General features: G+C 43.4%; 5 protein-coding genes and 1 pseudogene across 7 annotated transcripts; 3 read left to right on the top strand and 3 right to left on the bottom strand.

Moving 5' to 3' along the window:
• Nucleotides 1-2,865: 2,865 nt before the first annotated feature.
• LOC116195057 (erythromycin 3''-O-methyltransferase-like) lies at nt 2,866-5,135 on the top strand. Of its 2 annotated transcripts, XM_031524023.1 has the most exons (6): nt 2,866-3,468; nt 3,554-3,683; nt 3,972-4,204; nt 4,304-4,456; nt 4,540-4,635; nt 4,728-5,135. In XM_031524023.1, the coding sequence occupies exons 2-6, from the start codon at nt 3,605-3,607 to the stop codon at nt 4,794-4,796; spliced, it is 630 nt and encodes a 209-aa protein (XP_031379883.1). In that variant the 5' UTR covers nt 2,866-3,468; nt 3,554-3,604; the 3' UTR covers nt 4,797-5,135. The 2 variants fall into 2 exon arrangements, with proteins under 2 accessions (XP_031379883.1, XP_031379885.1); XM_031524025.1 differs by lacking the exon at nt 2,866-3,468 and having other exon boundaries at nt 3,570-3,683; nt 3,896-4,204; nt 4,728-5,132.
• A 50-nt stretch (nt 5,136-5,185) lies between these two features.
• On the bottom strand, nt 5,186-6,537 carry LOC116195056 (senescence-specific cysteine protease SAG39-like). The gene is made up of 2 exons (XM_031524022.1): nt 6,052-6,537; nt 5,186-5,970 (listed from the first exon to the last, which is right to left on the bottom strand). Exons 1-2 carry the CDS (start codon nt 6,485-6,487, stop codon nt 5,381-5,383), a joined length of 1,026 nt encoding a protein of 341 aa, XP_031379882.1. The 5' UTR covers nt 6,488-6,537; the 3' UTR covers nt 5,186-5,380.
• Nucleotides 6,538-7,243: 706 nt separating this feature from the next.
• LOC116194020 lies at nt 7,244-8,126 on the top strand (annotated as a pseudogene).
• A 1,240-nt stretch (nt 8,127-9,366) lies between these two features.
• LOC116195633 lies at nt 9,367-12,451 on the bottom strand. The gene is made up of 2 exons (XM_031524923.1): nt 11,517-12,451; nt 9,367-11,029 (listed from the first exon to the last, which is right to left on the bottom strand). The coding sequence occupies exons 1-2, from the start codon at nt 11,721-11,723 to the stop codon at nt 10,631-10,633; spliced, it is 606 nt and encodes a 201-aa protein (XP_031380783.1). The 5' UTR covers nt 11,724-12,451; the 3' UTR covers nt 9,367-10,630.
• A 116-nt stretch (nt 12,452-12,567) lies between these two features.
• On the top strand, nt 12,568-14,683 carry LOC116195632 (formimidoyltransferase-cyclodeaminase-like). Of its 2 annotated transcripts, none has more exons than XM_031524922.1 (3): nt 12,568-13,020; nt 13,445-13,852; nt 13,979-14,683. In XM_031524922.1, exons 1-3 carry the CDS (start codon nt 12,618-12,620, stop codon nt 14,488-14,490), a joined length of 1,323 nt encoding a protein of 440 aa, XP_031380782.1. In that variant the 5' UTR covers nt 12,568-12,617; the 3' UTR covers nt 14,491-14,683. The 2 variants fall into 2 exon arrangements, with proteins under 2 accessions (XP_031380782.1, XP_031380781.1); XM_031524921.1 differs by having other exon boundaries at nt 12,768-13,064; nt 13,435-13,852.
• Nucleotides 14,684-15,604: 921 nt separating this feature from the next.
• On the bottom strand, nt 15,605-18,720 carry LOC116195631 (beta-glucuronosyltransferase GlcAT14A). Its single transcript, XM_031524920.1, has 4 exons — nt 17,390-18,720; nt 16,854-16,929; nt 16,649-16,764; nt 15,605-16,244 (listed from the first exon to the last, which is right to left on the bottom strand). The coding sequence occupies exons 1-4, from the start codon at nt 17,988-17,990 to the stop codon at nt 15,736-15,738; spliced, it is 1,302 nt and encodes a 433-aa protein (XP_031380780.1). The 5' UTR covers nt 17,991-18,720; the 3' UTR covers nt 15,605-15,735.
• Between the last annotated feature and the right edge of the window lie 337 nt (nt 18,721-19,057).

The raw sequence follows: 19,057 nt of genomic DNA, 5'->3' as shown, positions 1-19,057 counted from the left end.
AGGTTAGTGGGAGTATAGTAATCTTCCTGGTGTTATATGTAGATGACATACTTCTGATCGGGAATGACATTCCTTCCTTACAGTCTGTGAAGACTTGGTTGGGAAGGTGTTTCTCTATGAAGGACTTAGGCGAAGCTACCTACGTGCTAGGTATCAGGATCTATAGAGATAGATCCAGGAGACTGCTTGGCTTAAGTCAGAGTGCATACATAGATAAAGTGCTTCGGCGATTTAGCATGCAGGATTCTAAGAAAGGGTCGCTGCCTATGTTACATGGCATAAGCCTTTCGAAGGCTCAGTGTCCTTCTACTCGAGAGGAGAGGGACCGCATGAATAGGATTCCATATGCGTCAGCTGTTGGATCCATCATGTATGCTATGTTATGCACTCGATCAGATGTCTCGTATGCTTTGAGTATGACGAGTCGATACCAATCAGATCCAGGTGAAAGACACTGGATTGCAGTAAAGAACATCCTTAAGTACTTACGAAGGACTAAGGAGATGTTTTTGGTATATGGAGGCGAAGAAGAGCTCGTTGTAAGAGGTTACACCGATGCTAGCTTCCAAACCGATAAGGACGACAGTAGATCGCAGTCAGGGTATGTGTTCTGCCTGAATGGAGGTGCTGTGAGTTGGAAGAGTTCCAAACAGGAGACAGTAGCCGACTCTACCACAGAGGCCGAGTATATTGCTGCCTCTAACGCTGCAAAAGAGGCCGTTTGGATTAAGAAGTTCATAAAAGAACTTGCTGTGGTTCCTAGCATCGTAGACCCAGTGGATCTCTATTGTGACAACAATGGAGCCATTGCGCAAGCTAAGGAACCCAGGTCTCACCAACGATCCAAACATATACTCAGGCGCTTCCATCTCATTCGCGAGATCATCGACAGAGGAGATGTGAAGATATGCAAAATACCAACAGATGAGAATCTCGCAGATCCACTTACGAAGCCTCTTGTGCAGCGCAAGCACGAGGCTCACACTAGATCTATTGGCATTAGACAGATGCCAGATTGGCTCTAGTGCAAGTGGGAGATTGTTGGGAATTGGTGTATGCCCTAGATGCAATCTATCATCAGTTCTGTAATATGACATGTATTTCATTATATTACGAGGCATATCTGTTATTGTGTAAATTGCGCTAAATATGATTTTACACAATAATGTCCTTGGAATAGTAGGTTCAATAGGCATCAAGTGTGACTTGATTGTGAGATCCTATAATTACTGAACATTATTCCTAAATGTCCATAGTCAAAGTATTATCGTTAATTAGGACAACGATAATACGGTTAGATTAGTGTAAGTGTTGATTGATGATCAAATCTCATAGGTCATGGATATGGAGATATCAAATCACACCACATGTATACATTAAGAGTAATGTGTATAGGACTGATCCGCCATGAGATTGCTACATGGGTTGTTACGTGACTGTCATTAGCATATCTCAAAGTGACTATAGTGTAATGGTCCTTTGACTTGAGGTCACCATAGATTCCTACATGTAATGTCATATACTTTGATACTGTCAAACGCCACTGTAACAGGATGGTTATAAAAACAGTTATTGGGTATACCACAGAGCATGGAGAGGAATGTGAGTGATCAAGATAGGATTTGTCCCTCCTACGAAACGGGAGCGATATCTCACGGCCACTTGGTGGTTAAGTCTAAAAGTGTATGCATACCCAAATGAGTCGATATAATAATATCGAGCTCATTTGTTCTGATAGACTTACCCGGTAAACCAAGAAAAAGAGATATTGAGCCATACAAGGATGTCATCGACCATGCCTTGGGCTCAATAGAGATATAGAGGACAAAGGGATTATATTACACGGTAATGGAGGTCACAAGGTTCGTCGAGAAATTGACTTTCCGATTACTTGAGTAACAGTGATGCATTGCTAGATGCCACTCACTGTTTGTAATATTGAAATAGAGATTTTGATATTACTGTCAACGTAATTGGGAACCTACAGGGTCACACACTACGACTAAATTGACGAGATATTTTGAAACAATAAAATCATCTAATAAAGATTAGATGATTTATGGTGCGACTAATTAATCGGATATTTAATGAGATTAAATTTGTCGATTAATTAGACTCGATTTATTAGATTAAATGGACCAAATTGATGCAAGATTAATACGGTGACACATGGGCCATACATATGTCTACATTTATACATACACATGGGCTAATTAAATGATGCCATTTACCTAGACACATGGGCCATACATATGTCTACATTTATACATACACATGGGCTAATTAAATGATGCCATTTACCTAGACACATGTCATGTAGGGAGCCCATGTAATTCTAATCCCACATCGGTGGGATTTGAATTTTCTTCCCTTCCTGTTTGTTATATAAAGGGTACAGAATATATATATATATATATATAGATGAGATATATATGTATGCATGTGTTTGTGTACGTTTACATACACAAATATATAAGATATACATGTAGGTCCAATTAAGTCTAATAAATTTCGAGAGTCGCACCAGTGTTTCTTTCGAGTGTTGGTCGCTAGCACCGCCGATCTCGAAGACTCGTCGACAAAGTCGGTGTGGATTCCAGTAGAGGCGTCACGCGTGGGACGCTCGGTCGACAACTTTAAATATTCCAGGTACGTTTTTATTTACTCTTATTCTTCTAGTAGGTCTTGGAATTAGTTTCACGGATAGGAAATTTTGAATTTCTGTTCCTTTTTCGCTTCCATTGCGCCCCGTGGAACTAGCAGCATCACCATTCCTTCCTTTCCCATTATTTTCATATAAGTAAAAATTGTGCGGTGTCCTTTTGAAAAAAAAAAAAGTGTGCCCACGGGCATCAGGTTGTACTCACTTTATTTTGACCATTATCCGTTCTTCCTAAGGAGTTCGACTTCAAGCTGTAGTGATTGATCCGGTGTATTAAAAGAGATGCAGTTATCGGACCTATATGGGAGAACGCATTTCGGCGTGGAACAGTTTGTTGTTGGACCTTATGGTTCTGGTCCAACAGATATATATAATCCAAGCTATAATGGACCAAAGAGACCGAAGGAGGTCGAGAGACATATGACCAACCAGGAGAGCTCGTTTTGTTCTTAAGAGGCCTAAGGCCTACAGACATACATAATGGACTTCAAGTATATGTATCTATACATACATACTAGATATAGACCCGTGCTAGGTACTTTTTCCTTTTGCCTCCTCTAAGGACTTGCCCCCTAGACCCAAATCCCGGCGTTGTGGAACTGCGAATTATCTTACCCGTCTCATGTGTTGAAAGAACAGTGTCATGAGTATATAATGGCTGCTTCTCCTTCCATAATTATGTTATGGCTGCTCGAGAGGCCCAAATGGACGAGAGAGACCCCCCTTTCTCGGATTGTCGGGGCCGTCATTTCCTTCAAGCACATCTACTCTCTTCTCAAGCTTGGCGCTCAACGAGTCCTCATCAGGTCCTCTATTAACATTTGCTCTAGTGTTAGCTTAAATGCTTCGAATTTGAATTGTTAGCTCATTCGCACGGATTCTTGCTGTTAGAAATGTGGATGATGCAGCACGGCTGAGAAGAAGGACATCCCGTGGTGAGAGATGACGAGAGAGATTCTGGAGTCCGATGTTTATAAGGAGCTCGAAACTGTCCAGAACCCGCCCCTTGTGTATCCCGATTGTAAGTTTCCCTCTATCCTCTCGATCTTTTCCGTCGTGCATAATGTTATATGCTTGAGTTGGCAAGGGTCATCATCCGGAGTTTGGTTTATGTTGCATCCAAATTATTTAAGTCCTTTCCATGAGTACAACGAGGGCAACCTGTCGTGGGTGATGAGTCTTTGCTCTCTCTCTTCTTTGATATTATACTGTCATTTTTCCTTCTTCGTTCAGTTTGCAATGAGAACAGACCCCAATTGTGGATCGCTTCTGCTGATGGGAAGCCATTAAGACAATTCTCCTTTGTTAGGTGCAGCAGAAGCAGAACCTGCAACCTTGTCCATGGCAAGGCGTTCTGTACCTGAGGCTACTTCAATGGATGAAGCGAACCAAATATTACGTGGGAATTGGTTGAAAAGGATTCAACAACACTCTGAACAACATTCAGGAGGTCGTGCAATAAGAGACATTCTAGACATCGGATGCTCCGTCGGGATAAGCACTAGATATCTAGCCGAAACCTTCCCTTTAGCAAAAGTCACAGTAAGAATTGGATCCACTTACTGATGAACATGTTGAGCTTTGTTTCTTAATGAGTGATTTTTGAGTTTTTTCCCCCGTGTAATTTGATTCCTCTTGCAGGGGTTAGATCTGTCCCCTTACTTTCTCTCTGTAGCGCAATTCAAAGGAAAAGAAGATCCCCCAAGGGCAAAACCGATTCGTTGGACGCACGCCAATGGGGAAGAGACAGGCTTACCTTCTAATTCTTTCGACCTCGTCTCTATTTCTCTAGTGGTATGCGTTTAGTACTATACGGTCAGTCTATTACAAGGGATATCCGTTAATAACCATGGTGTTAACTGAATTACCAAATGCAGCTTCACGAGTTGCCTCGTACAGCAACTGTTAATATGATGAAGGAATCGTTTCGGCTACTTCGACCTGGTGGCACTCTTGCTATAATAGATCAGGCCGTAAGTTTTCGTACCTTCAACTTGGTTACCTATACTAAATTTTTCCATGAGAAGACTAATATATGTGGACTTTTGATTTCCAACTGATGCAGCCAAATTCCAAGGTACTTCAGGTGAGATTCAGCTCTATGCTTCCTCTTGCAGGTACTCCTTTAAGTTAATATGTGAACGACATGGTTCTTTGCATGTGGTGTTTCATGAGCTGTCGCCTGTACTGTTTACTCTGTTGAAGAGCACGGAACCGTTTCTAGATGAGTACTATATGATCAATTTTGAAGAAACAGTTAGAGAAACCGGGTTTGTGAACGTAACATCAACTCTGTCCGATGCGAGGCACAGGACCCTGACTGCAACAGTTCCTTTTTAGGTCATTAACCATAGATTCACCCTTTTTTGTCCCCTGGTGGAGAAACTGTAGAAGTCTAAGAGGCAGGCGATGCTATCATTCGATTGATTTACTCGAACAATCTGTCTGTCCAAGACTTGAGAACCAATCATGAGTCAGGTCATGTTGTTTATAATCGTTGTAGTTGTAAATTGTCGACTGAAATAGTAGAATATCAAGCATCTTGCCACTGTTTCAATGGTATTGTTCTGCACTCGGAACATGTTAACTAGCAGTATCGTGCTATAAGTTGTAATCTTCATGAGGATACATTGTGTACGATTTGATATTGCAGGCAACGAGAACGCGCCATATTATCTGTACAATATATGAGCAACATTAAGCTCTAAGATTTGGAACTTAAGCGGTTGGGTAGGAAGCCTTCATTGCAATGCCGCAGAGACCTTCCTTGGCATCGACATCCCTTTGCATCCTTATGTATCCTTCTTCCCCCCACTGTGCTCCCCACGAGTTCTTGACAAGCCAGTACTTCATCCCGTCATCACTCACCCCGTAGCCCACAGCAGTAACACCGTGGTCTAGCTCAGTCCCACAAGATCCGGTAAAGACACCACTTGAGTAGAACTGGAACTCGACCCCTCCTGCATCGATGGCCACTGAGACTGGCTGATTGGCCACTGCCTTCAGCAGTGCCGCCTCATTGTTGGCGGGCACGTCCTCATATCCTGTAATCTTAGTTGCTTGGTTCGATTCCGCTTTGTTGTTGCATGTACCGTCTGTGCCCTCGTATGGGTACTTAGCCTCGGTGGTCAGCCCGTGTTTCTCGACGAATTGGAAGGCACTATCCATCCACCCACCCTCGCAGCCCTGATCCTCCCCGCCCTTGTCACAGTCAACCAGTTCTTGCTCAGAGAGTGAGACCAACTTACCGGCTGAGATTTCCGTGATTCCTTCCACTGCAGCAACGGCTGAGAAAGCCCAGCAACATCCTGCAGTTTTATGAATGAGCTATTAGAATATGCGTAACTAAGCACTTAAAGAAGTAATTAACAAATTACAGATGTGAATACCGCATTGGCCTTGGTCTTTCACGGGTGTAACAGCTCCTTTCTTCCTCCAGTCCATAGTCGATGGCACCGCAGTGACGTTTTCATACTTGAAAGAAGCGCCATCCGTGGAGCACATGTGAGACCTAAACCCATTCTTTGAGGCCTTGAACTCCTCATTGGTCAAGTCTGCAAACTGATTGACGCCAAGCCTGTAAGGTTTCTCGTTTGCACTGTTAAAGGACTCGATGTGTTCCACATTCTCCTTAAATATGTCGAAACGCCTCTGCTTCTCAGTGGCGTCCTTGTAGACTCGTCCATATTGAGCCATCCACTGCTCGTGCCTCTCGTGCATGGACAGCCCTTTCTGCAAGCTGCGGGAAGCAGCTAGCGGAGCCAAAGCTCCTGCAATGAAGAGCAGAGCGAGACAAATGCCTTGATGCTGCTTCAGGAATGCCATTTCGTAGTTTCTCAAGTTCGTTAGTTATGTGTTTTGAATGAATGAGTAGTGCTGTCTCCGGGATGAAATTGGGATGTATATATAGGCAAAAGAGTCCTCTGCATATGACTATCGGCCTTGGAATGAGACAGAAGAGCGTTCCCTATCAACGTGACTGATAAACCATTATGGTATAGAATATGGAGCAGTAAGAATCAATCATTATAATTTTCTGAAGACCTCATTCTCGACTTCCTCTCACCATGCCGTCAGAGTTAAACTTTCAAACACTTCAACCTTACTACAGCACCACATAGAACTTGCATACCGTACGTATCCTGTTATCACATAAACTATGTCTTGATGTCTGTAGAACCTCAAGTTCCACAGCTCCAGCTTCCAGCAAAGGGTCCAATCAAGTGCCCTTCGCAAGCCACCGCGTTTGTGTTATGGAAGTACAGCAAACCATCACAAAAGTTTCAATCGTGCCACCATGTATGGTAAACGAACAATTCAAGTCCATAATAGATCATCCGAAACTGCTGTCACAACCATGTAAGAACCCCAAACTGAAAATGAAGATACTATGGAGCATTTTGTGATCACTATGAAAAAAACAAAAGAGCAGCTCTTATATTTTTGGTTTTGCTCGTAGTTTGCATAGACAGAAATGACAAGCCTAATAAAATTTCAGGACAGTCCTAACAGAGCAACTTCCACGGAACACAACCTCAGCCTATCAAAATCATATATACAACTTGCCCGGTACTCATGTAGGAAAAGAACATTTCGTCATCTATACCACAAGTAGTCATCAACCGAAAAATGACTTCATCAGTGAAGCAGCAAATGCAATCTACGTTGGCTCTCTTCCTTGTCACGGCTCTCTTTTCTTGCCAGTTAGCCTCATCCCGAGAGCTCCACGAAGAGGCTTCTTCCCCTTCTATAGCCGAGAGGCGCGAGTAGTGGATGGCAACTTACGGTCGCATCTACAAGAATGAGGCGGAGAAGATTAGGCGGCTTGAGATCTTCAGGGACAATGTGGAGTTCATTGAGTCGTTCAATGCCGCTGGGACCAGGTCCTACAAGCTCGGGATCAACCAGTTTGCAGACACGACAAACAAGGAGTTCAGGAGTTTGAGTAATGGGTACAAGAGACTCTTGGGTATGAGGAGGACGTGGAGGGAGACACCATTTATATACGAGAATGTGACTGTGGTCCTGAGCGAAATGGATTGGAGGAAGAAAGGGGCCGTGACTCCGATCAGGGATAGTAGATTGGTACCACTAAGATTTCAAGCGTATCTGACTTCTGATATGCCCTCCAATATTTGTGATGGGAATAGGCTGCTGTTGGGCTTTCTCAGCAGTTGCGGCCACGGAGAGCATCAACCAGCTGACCACTGGGAAGTTGATCTCCCTTTCTGAGCAAGAACTCGTGGACTGCGACACCAAGGGCAAGGAGCAGGGATGCATGGGTGGGCTCATGGAAGATGCGTTCGAGTTCATAATACACAACAAGGGCCTAACTACTGAGAGCAACTACACCTACACTGGGACTGATGGGGCTTGCAACGCAGCAAATGAAGCCTCGCAAGCGACTAAGAACCACCTCGTCACCACCACGTGTCAGCAATTCAGGGAGCCATTAACTCACTGAGTTAGCCCAACTCCGACCACGTCGCACTGCTGCAACTCGGCTAACACAAGTCATTCTCCATGCACAACAGTCCGCTTCCTCGCTCAAGACCAAACCGCCAATTCCACTACTTTATATTTTCGTACCCTCGGCCAAGCTTGCCCTCTTCACTCAACGGTTACTTTGCCATAGATAGAGAGACAAAGAAACAGTAGAAATGCACTGTTCCGCAACTGATATATATATATATATATATATATATATAGAGAGAGAGAGAGAGAGAGAGAGAGAGAGAGAGAGAGAGATAAAAAAGGGAGAGAATATGGTTTCTGAGCAGCAGCCTAGGAGGAAGAACACGTCGAGAAGGACCGGGTCCCGAAGATGGCCTCCCACTTCGAGTCGCTGGCCGAGAAAGCAAAGGAGTCGGACGTCACCGGAGGGAAGGACACACCCACCGTCGAGGGAGAGCAGGACATCGACAGGGCTGAGGTGGCGGCCCACTTCGTCGAGAAGCTGAGAGACTAGCCTCTTGTCTCTGGTGGGAGAGAGTACTATCCTCTCCTTTTAACCTCTTAATCCCAAGTTCCATCACATTGATTTTACTCTTTTCCTTTTCCTCCAAATTTTTTTGCCTAACTCTCATATTTTATTTATCCGACTCTCATTTTTCTTCCCCTTCACCTTCCAAGCTAGTCCATCCGTGAGCGTATAAAAAAAAAAAATGTTGTAATTGGAGCGTGGCGTATACATATATACACTAGATATTAGACTCGTGCTCGTACTTTTCCTTTTGCCTCCTTCTATGGACTCGCCCCCTCGACCCAAATCCCGGTGTTGTGGAACTGTGAATTAAAAGGGGGGGAAGGGATTGATGGAAGTTTTTCTGATTTGGTAAGGGTTCATGAAATGAGCTCAGTCGAGTCCATTCAAATGCCCGAGATAATTTTAAAAATAATAAAATATCCAAAAAAAATTTGGGGATCAACGTCTTTAGATTTCTCTTTTGGGAGGGGATGTAAAATCCAAAATCCCGGGAACGAGACATTTTAGAAAATCCAGTGAAGGGCATAAGATAGAAATTTGGCAAATAATTAATCAAACCAAATCATAGCATTTGCGGGATTAATTAATCGTGCCACTCAGCTCAAGTTGCCCCCATAAATGGCAAAATGTTCGCTCAGGTCGACGAGGTAGTCCGAATTCTGTCATGGTGACACTTGTTAGCAGTCTTTGCCAATTTAATAAAAGAAAAATGGAGAAGCAATGCTGGCGTATAATATTGTTCTTCGTCCTTCCTTATTTGTATGGATTATTTAAGTGAACTGAATTCGAAAGTTGCCTCGGGTAACTTCTAGTTGTTTTTTGTGATGCAGAAGAATTTCAATAGTTCAATTACACGAGTTCCCGGGGATCAAGTCCTTTAACAACTTTGCTATTGGTACGCGTTGCTGTCTTCCAAAGCAATCTTCTCTTCGAGTCAATTGCATGCTCGGGAAGAAAAGGAAAAACTGGGAGAGGACTGTGGAGAGTGGGATTTTGAACCCACACCCTTTCGGACCACAACCTTAATCTGGCGTCTTAAACCAACTCGGCCAACTGCACGTTTTGCTATGCATTTTCCTTTCATCCGTTGACCAGGACTCCAAACAGGATTGTGTGGTAGGATCTCGACAATCCATTGGACACATAGAAGGTTGTTTGATGCCGTTAAATTGTAGAACTACAATCTGTCAAGGTTTGGAAGTGATTCGATCGGCCTGGCTTGAAATGACGCATATTATGACTTATAAATATGCGTCGTATCTACATCTCTGCTTGTTGTTGGGAGTTGCAATTAAGAGTCTATAAGACTATATGTTATGTGGTATGTACGGTCTCTTGTGTATTACTATTAATCCCCCAATTCGTCCCATAGCTATTAGCGACGATCCAGTAAGGTTTCAAGACTTCCAGTCCATCCTCCTCCCTAGCCTCTGCATTGTGACCAGTTAGGAGCATAACATGACCATATTTTCTTCTAGGTGATCTCTCATATATGTCATCCTGCGAAAGAACAGTGTGATGAGCATATAATGGCTGCTTCTCCCGCCATAACTATGTTATGGGTTGAGTTTGAGCTTTGATACCATGTGTTGAATTATCTTACTGTTGAACTCAAATGACCACTGCTATCCCCTGGCTGATATGACTTCTCTCCCTCTTCGAGTTTCTTCAATTCAGCTTTTCCTTCAACAACTGCATCCCTGGCAGCACCATCATCTGTAGAGACTGCATTTAAGTCATTCCTTGTCCCTTGTTCGACAGAGTTCTTCTCTTCCTGGGAACCTGCAGAACCATCTCTAATCATCCCAGGGCCCTCGAAACTGTTATCCTTTCGAGCAGCTTCTCCTTGCACTGAACCTTCTTCTGTCACATTCCCCCTGATCCTGCAACTTCTCTTTCTCCACCATCATTGTACCGTCAGAACACCGAGTTTTCTCTCAGTTTCCTCGACTCCTCTAGCGACAGTTGAATTATTAGAGGATTCATGCCTTTGCCTGCTCTCTTCTCTCTTCTCTCTTCTCAAGTTTGTTCATTTGTTCCTTCCGTGTTTCACTTCCTCTCATGCTCACATTCAGACGTTCGAGCTGATGTTTTAGATCTGCAATTTCAATATCCTTCTGATTCAAGATCTCCTTCAGAGAAGTCCCTTGAAGATCTGTCTTGCCAGTCTCCATCTCCTCCTCGCGCAGCAACTTGATCTCGTCTCGCTTTTCTTCAAGCACTAAGTCCATTGTCCTCTGCTCATCTTTCAACGAGCTGATGGTGGATTGCATCTCTAGAACCCGGCTGTCTAGCTCCATCTTCTGTGTCCTGAGGAAGTATACCTTTGCCCTCATATTTTCAGCCTTCTTCCTGATTTCTTTGTTGGTATCTCTCTCCTTCTGCTCTAGAAAAGAAAACGCCGGCAATTAAATGGTTACAATATAACCATGAATATGGATGACGCATAACATTCTACGGAATGATTAATTCATGTTACCCAACAACCTCACCAACAACATCATGCGATCTTACTGCTGAAACTTATGAATGGCACATGCTTTGGTATCTATGGTGAAAGATGGTTAGATCAAATGTCGCCAATAAAGGATCAAACTTTCTGCACCCTTAACTGGAAAAATCCCAAATTTTTTACATGCAAGTCAACAGGACACCGATCGACACAAATGCAGCCAAGACTATCCTACCCTAGAGCAGAAATCTTCGCCATTTGCCACTGCAACAGATCAAAGCTGTTCTCGGGAAATTCTGTCTGCTCTGGGTTAGACCTAATCTCTCAAGTTCCATGCAATGGCAAAAAGTTGAGAAATGCAACAGATTGACCCATGAATTTGACTTGCATGTCTCATGGAGGGGGAGAGGGCGCACCTGTAAGTGAAGATGGAGGGAGAAGAGCTCCCGGTCCTTGTCCTCGAGGTGGAGGTTGTGGATGCGTCTCTCTCTGAGCTTGTGCAGGGCCATCACTCCCAGAAGCGCTGCCCCGAATGCCACCAGCAGCATCAACCCATACGCCCGGCCCCTCTCTCTCTGCCCTCCTCCGCTGCTACCCTTGACGGGGTATCCCCCCATTGCCATCTCTCCGCTTGAAGCTGGCCGGAGCAAAACGCGGGCAGAACAACACTCGGGATCGATCAGTCACTCCCCCCTCAGCTCCCTTTCTGGGTTTACACTGCTGTCATCATGGATAAAACGTTTGCCTCTCATGCGAAATGGACCATGCACCAAACTGCTTTGCTCTGTCAAACTCAACCCTCTCTCTCTCTCTCTCTCTCTCTCTCTCTCTTTCCTCTGTACGGTGGTGCTGATGGGAACGGAGTGAGCAAAAGGGTTGATGAAGCAGAGGAGCATGAGAACTGTGTCAGTGTGTCTCAAGAGCGTTGATTATGGAGAATTTCACTATATTAAAAAAAAAGTTTTTGTTAATCCTTTTTATATTTTGAGATCCCACCATGCACGCATGCTCCTTCCCGAGATTTCTTCACACAACACTCATAGTACGAACCACATTTTCAACCCCAACTTGCATCTCAGCTCAAGCAGAGCATCAAAAAGTAGACACTTTTCTTCAACTTGAAAACGGAAAGATTTTTCCTTGCAATTGCAATTACCAGTTGCTTTTTTCCTTGAATAAGAGGATGGAATTGCTTTCTTTCGTAGCAAAAGGCCATGTTATGTACAATTGACTGCTGTTCCCCAGTTCTAAAGTCTTCTGGAGCTGGAGATGAAGAATGAATGATCCAACCATCTTCTTTAGTACCCATTGGAAGGGGAGAGTGTTTGACTTCAAGAAAAATAAAAAAAAAATGCTGCATATTGGTTTCCCGGCAAAGGAAAAGGTTGTCATGTGCACTCAAATTTGGGCCCAAGCACAGCCCATTATTACAGCTCATCTCTAAGCCCATATATATATATTCATCGGACCGCCGATATTGCCTGCAGGTCAGGTCATACCCCACACAACTTCTCAGCATGGATCCGAGACCCGACCCGGCGGACGCTGTCGCAGACCTCTTCGACTCGTCCCTGAACCTCGAAGACGCCCACTTCAAGGAAGGCTACGCGGAGGGGTACGACTACGGCCTGGAGGCCGGCCGGGAGGAGGCCAGGCAGGTGGGCCTGAAGGTGGGGTTCGAGACCGGGGAGGAGCTTGGGTTCTACCGGGGTTGCGTGGACGTGTGGAGCTCCGCAATCCGGGTCGACCCGGAACGGTTCTCGTCCCGGGTCCAGAAGAGCGTTAAGACCATGGAGCTGCTGCTGGAGAGGTACCCGGTCATGGATCCGGAGAATGAGAGCGTTCAGGAGATCATGGGGGACCTGAGGCTGAAGTTCAAGGCTATCTGTGCGAGCTTGGGTGTGAAATTGGAGTACAAGGGTTACCCGAAGAGCGCGGACGATAAAAATATGGAATTTTGATCGGTTGGTTTCCTTAGATGTTGCAAATTTTTTGTTGGGTTGTAGTATTTTAGCTGTTTTGCTTTCTGGGTATTTGTCTGTAATGATAATTGTATGAATACTGTATAAGAATTAGAGTGAAGGTTACTCTTTTATCAGGAAATGAAATAGATGATATTGCTGATGAAAAGCTCCCCCTTTTGTTCTGATTCCGGCGAGAGTATTTATTTAAGTATATTTGAGGAGGTCTTGATGACAACTTGGTGATAAGAATACGTGTTTGTTGCCAAAATCAGTCAGAAGGCATGGGGCGTTTGTGGTCCCCAGCCAACCATCCATGTCCACTGATTCTTATCATGATGTAATTGTATTATCTGCTTATCTCTGTCTGCAGTTTTTGGAAGGCAAGGAGGGAACGAAGATGTTAAAAGCAATGCTTGCTTGCGGGAAGGTGTACATATCCGAGAGCCGAAACAGGGTTGCCTTGGAGTCAATCGAACGAGCCGCAAGATTGTCAAAGGGGGCAGCTATCGTGAACAAGTTTGAAGATGCCATTTACAATAGAGTTGGCTATACTGTTGTCTCAAGATTGGCCGAGAAGCCAATGCCCGATTCTTGCCCCTTGAAAGCTGCTGTCCTAGCTATGGTTAAAGCTGCTTTTGATGCTGTTGATCTGGAGTTGCATTTGGGTAGTCATCCTAGACTCGGAGTTGTGGACCATATCTGCTTTCACCCTTTGGCTCAAACTTCCGTCGAACAAGTGGTATTGACTGCGAGGTCTTTGGCTATGGACATTGGCTCTGGACTTCAAGGTTTGTGTACTCTGCTTGGATTGCGTAATGACAATGATTCTATTTGTACGGGGATATCATTGGCAAGCAACTGGTCGGCTTAGATGCACTTGGCCTTGTCATTTTATTGTCCAACTTTGCTTACAGTGCCTGCATTCCTGTACGGAGCTGCACATGAAGAAGGGAGGACACTCGATTCCATTCGGAGAGCACTGGGATATTTCAAGCCCAATCTTAGCGGAAACCTGTGGGCAGGAGGGCTGAATTCGAACCCACTACCCCTCAAACCTGACGAAGGACCAAGTCAAGCAGCGCAAGGAAAGGGTGTTGTGGTGATTGGAGTTACCCCATGGGTCGACAATTATAATGTTCCTGTCAAATCAACCAACATTTCCACTGTTCGTAGAATTGCAAAACGAGTGAGTGGCAGAGGAGGAGGACTTCCTTCCGTTCAAGCAATGGCACTTGCTCATGGCAATGGGATTACTGAAGTAGCCTGTAATTTGTTGGACCCAGGTAGAGTAGGAGCTGCTGAAGTTCAGCAAGAAGTCGAGCGGCTGGCAGCGGACGAGGGTTTGACTGTTGGGAAAGGCTATTTTACCGACTTTTCCTGCCAAACAGTTATTGAGAAGTACTTGCAGATGGATTCCCATGTGTAGGTACATGAAAAACTAGTGGAGCTACGATTTTCTATTGATTAAATTGACATAAAAGATTGTGAGATTAGTTCATATATTTAATCAGTGTTGCTTGCCTTTTCACTGAATTGCTTGTTCTGATTTCATCTGCTGATTTTGACATGCAATGTAAGAACTTTCCTTTTATCTTTCAAATCCATTTAGTCTTCTTACAGTTGGAATGCTTCATTCTCTTATCAGCACTTACAAGATCAATCTACCAGTTTTTATTGGTTGCTTCATCCACTTTCATGGATCATTATGTCCAAAAGTTTAGAATCTCTGCAGTATTAGTTGATTGAGACTTAATAGGTGGGTTACATCAGTAGCTTTTTCTCTTGCTAAATTAGTTATCATCTGAGTTATAACCGAATCAGTTTTTTTTTTTTTTCCCTCCGAGGTGAGAGCTCAAGTGAATTAACAGGATGTGGGTTGCAAGTCATTTTCAAAGGGTATTAGCAGCTTACCCTGATAAGACCATGCAACTGAAGCAAAAGCACTTATCGAGTTAAGAGGATTTTAGTAGGTGATGCAAAGACAATCTTTAACGTGCATATGGCATCTCATCCAAGTTGTTTTGGCCTTCAGTGTTGTTGCAGTTGTATTGTCCGTTTTGGTCTAGTTTGGGAGGCCATATCATTTATGTCTTTTTGTCCTATAATTCCTGCTTAGTTGGGCATAGTCGCATTCGTCTCAGAGTACATACAGAGACTTGGTTACCCTATGAAATGTGATTCTTTAACCAGAAACCGGTGCCCTGCTCCTGCAGATGTAACTCTCAGGTGATGTGGCGAGAGGGACACTGCACCAGAGAGTTGGTAGTTGATGTGTTCATATTCAAGACAGTTGAATTGATTACAAAATCCAATTTTTTCACTCCATTTGATCTTTGAGGAAACGGCTGTATGAGGCGTCTACATTGATATCGAAATTGGGACCCCAACAGAAGGATCATTTAATCGATAAGAGTCCATTTACTAGATTCTGCTGCAACATATGAAGATGTCCTGTTTATGATCCCCATTTGATGGGAGCCGTCACCTATAAACTCAATCAGCAACCCAAGAACCAAAAAAGAAAGAGAAAAAAAGAGAAATTTGGTGCAGGAAAAGGACATTTGCAGCTTCATTAATTAGATGGACAAAATTTTGTTGTTTTACAGCTGAAATGCGTGACATCCTATGAATACACCAATGTACATACACGTGTTCTACCCTTTCCCCCCTTTTAAGAGCACTGCTTGCTTTGGAACTCTTCAGATAATAGGCTCTGAAGCAGCTCCTGCAGTCTCTCAGCGCCAGGCCCAGGCCGGAATAACGAATCATCACCCCGGACTGAACATGGATCCATCCCACCATCCGCACTCCCAACACACCAAGCCCCAGGAGCAAACCGGCCAGTTCGGCCCAAGAGCTCCTTATCAATCTTGTCCAGTGCCGGGTCGTCTTTGGGAAATTTTCGAGCAAAGGGGGAATTGCTTTTAAGCATTTTATCGAAGTCCTGAATAGATAAATAGCGGGGATGCTGCTTTGGGGGATTGTCCCAGGCAATGTAGTGAAGGTCATGACTTATGGCGGTCCTGCGATATTTCTCAGCACTGCAAATAACTGTGTGGAAGTAGCCCTCTGGTGAGGACACGAAGTTCGCATAGTACATTAGGATGGTACGAGGAAGGTTGTCCACCCCCCATATGCAATACTCGAGAAACGAACGGCTCAGCATCACCCATGCCGACCCTTGGTACAGAAAGAAAAGAAATATGTAGCAGTCAGTGAGGGAATTTGACGTTAAAAAGTTTAGAGGAATTTCAAGTGATCCATTAAATGAGACGTCATTCCTAAAAGCTTATGGTAAACAAAGTGCACTCTGCACCAACATTGAAAAACCCTGAATAACGCTGAATAAAAGCCGACAATAAATCTTTACCCAGAAAAGGAAAAAAAAAAAAAGTAATATAGCAGACCTTGTGTGTACTACGATACAGTGGTTCTAATAAATGCTTAAATGAATGGCTAAAATTTCAGATGGTCCTTCCTTGCCATTTGAAGAGGCCACAAGCATAGTACGAAGCAGGGACTAGAATTCTACCAGAAGAGAAAGATGCAAGTGAATTCAGAAACTGATCTGTTGCTATTGTTACCTGTATACAGCTTGAAAGAAGTAGGAAGTGACCGCCGTTGAGTTGTCCAAGATATATCAGTTTTTTTGGATAGATACAAACCAGGATCGATAATTATGGACTTTGCCCTATGGCTCCTGATTTACACAAAAGAAGTGTAAGAGCACAATAAATAGTAGCAGAAATGTAATCAGAGATAATAGATTGAACTCCAATATCTACTTACAATTTCCACCCAGAAATCTGAGAATGTTCGATAAAGTTAAGACTTCTGGATATATTGGCGAAAGCATAAAGCAGATCTGCTCAGGAGAAACATCATTGCATGTGTGAGTAGCTATTCCTTAAGTGGGAAATGGAGAAAGAGACATGGAGAGAAGTAGAATTCTGCTTCTAGTTTATATTGATATCCATAATTTTAATTCCAGACAATACCACTCTTGGGATAGATCATCACTTTGCAAACCTTGAAGAGTTGGGAAGCAATGAATGGTATTTCTTAATGAAAAGGTCAGAGATGATATTGATGATTTGCTAAGTAAACCATAACCGCTGCTAGAAGATGATGCTAGAAATCATACTCAAGATCTATTCATGCTTTCTAAACCATTAAGGATATTAACAGGTAGAATTTGATAAATGGTGTAATCAACCAAAAGTCTTAACATTCTCGACAGAAGCAGCCAAACTCAAAAAGCTTGATCTCAAAGTGCACCTTACAAGAGCAAAAAAGCATGAAAGGAGAACAGTTTGGGAACTAACCGTCCTGAGTGACAAGAGGATAGTCTGAAGCACTGAGATTGATAAACCAATCCCACTCCAAGCTCTCCTTCAACATAATTGCAATGGCTTGGAGGGTGCAGGCAATCATCGTAGGCCCCTTATAGGTGACTAAATTCGATTGAGCCATTACTCTCACATTCTCCACTTCCCGAAAAGTTGGGTCACTCTTAACCGACTGGGTCAAATCCAATCTTTCCCGAGGCGGGGCCTCGAGATCCAGATGAAGAATATACTGGTTCCTAGGATGATATACAGCCTGTAATGTTCTCATCATCCTCTGACTGTCCCCTTTCGTGCCCGAAATAAGATAGGCTAATCTAGGCGGCTCCCAACCCGAATGCTCATTAGTATCTACTTCTTTCTCCAACTCTGATTCTATAAACAGCCCACCTGAATCCTCGGATTTAATGAATGAAATGGTATCAAACTGCAGCTCATCTCCACTGTAAGGCGAGCTGAAAAGCCCAAAAATCCACGACAGAAATAGAGTAACCGATACGAGCAAGCTTGCAAAGAAGGGGACTATCCATTTTCTATCACTAAATGCTCTCGCAGCATGGGAGTTCGCATTCTTCCTCATATTCTTGAGGAAAAGCTGGTAACTTGCTAGTTATATCAGAAAACCCCAAAAACTGAGAACCATAAGAAGCCCAATTCAATCAATCTTATACAAACAAAGTACCAAATTTAAGGGGGGGATCGGACGTTCTTGTTTGGGGTGGGTGGGTAGGGGGGGCAGCTGGGGATGAGAGAGGGGCTTTCTGTCCGAACTGTGGAAACTTCAGTCTTCAAGCCATCGAGTATGTACTCGGTTAAATGCTCAAGTTAGTATCAAAATACAGCTAAAGTACATTCAACCTTGACAACAAAGATCCAATTGGGGGACGAGGTTACTTGCTGAAAGCGAAAGAGCTGTTCGAGAGGAAGGACTTGGATTGAAAGCTTTCGAATGCTTTAAGCATAAGGGAGATATAAATAAACCTCAGATTATCCAATAAAACACAAGGGGCTGAATCGGGTGAAAGGGATTTGTACATTTGATCGATGAAGAAATGAACGAACTTCGGTTCATCGGAATCAAAAAGAGAAGGGATGAACTACAAAGATGGGAACTTTCGAAAGGTTCAGAGGTGAGAGAGTCAAAGGAAGACAGAGATTTTACTCATTGCGGATAAGAGAAAGAGATTCAAAGGGGGGGGGGATGCAGATTCTGGGCTGTTCTTCTTCTCTGTTTTTTGAAGAAGAGATCAGACCGTGAGCTTGAGCTTCAACTTGAACTTGAAGAAGCTGCGGAGAGAGAGAGAGAGAGAGAGCAGACCAAGATGCCTGATATATTACGCCAGCGTTTTAATTTATTTAATTAATTAATTGTCCGGAAAAACATGGATTTAGTCGAAAATAGTTCATTAAAGTTCAGGGTCACGCGATGATGAGGCGCGTGGAGAAAGGAATCATAAGCGCTATAATTATCATCGCATTAGACTATTATTATTATTATTATTATTATTATTATTGTATAGGTGATAGTTTATTAATTAATTGCTCTGTTAGTAATAAAGTGGTTGACAAGGCAAACTAAAATTTATTAAAAAAATTTCTTAAAAAAAGGTAAACCATAAAAAATGAAAAAACGAAAGAGAAAACTTT

This window comes from Punica granatum, chromosome 2 (genome assembly GCF_007655135.1).
Source record: "Punica granatum isolate Tunisia-2019 chromosome 2, ASM765513v2, whole genome shotgun sequence".
Lineage (NCBI taxonomy): Eukaryota > Viridiplantae > Streptophyta > Magnoliopsida > Myrtales > Lythraceae > Punica > Punica granatum.
The sequence above is the reverse complement of the archived record's forward strand: the minus strand, read 5'-3'. Positions and strand labels throughout refer to the sequence as shown.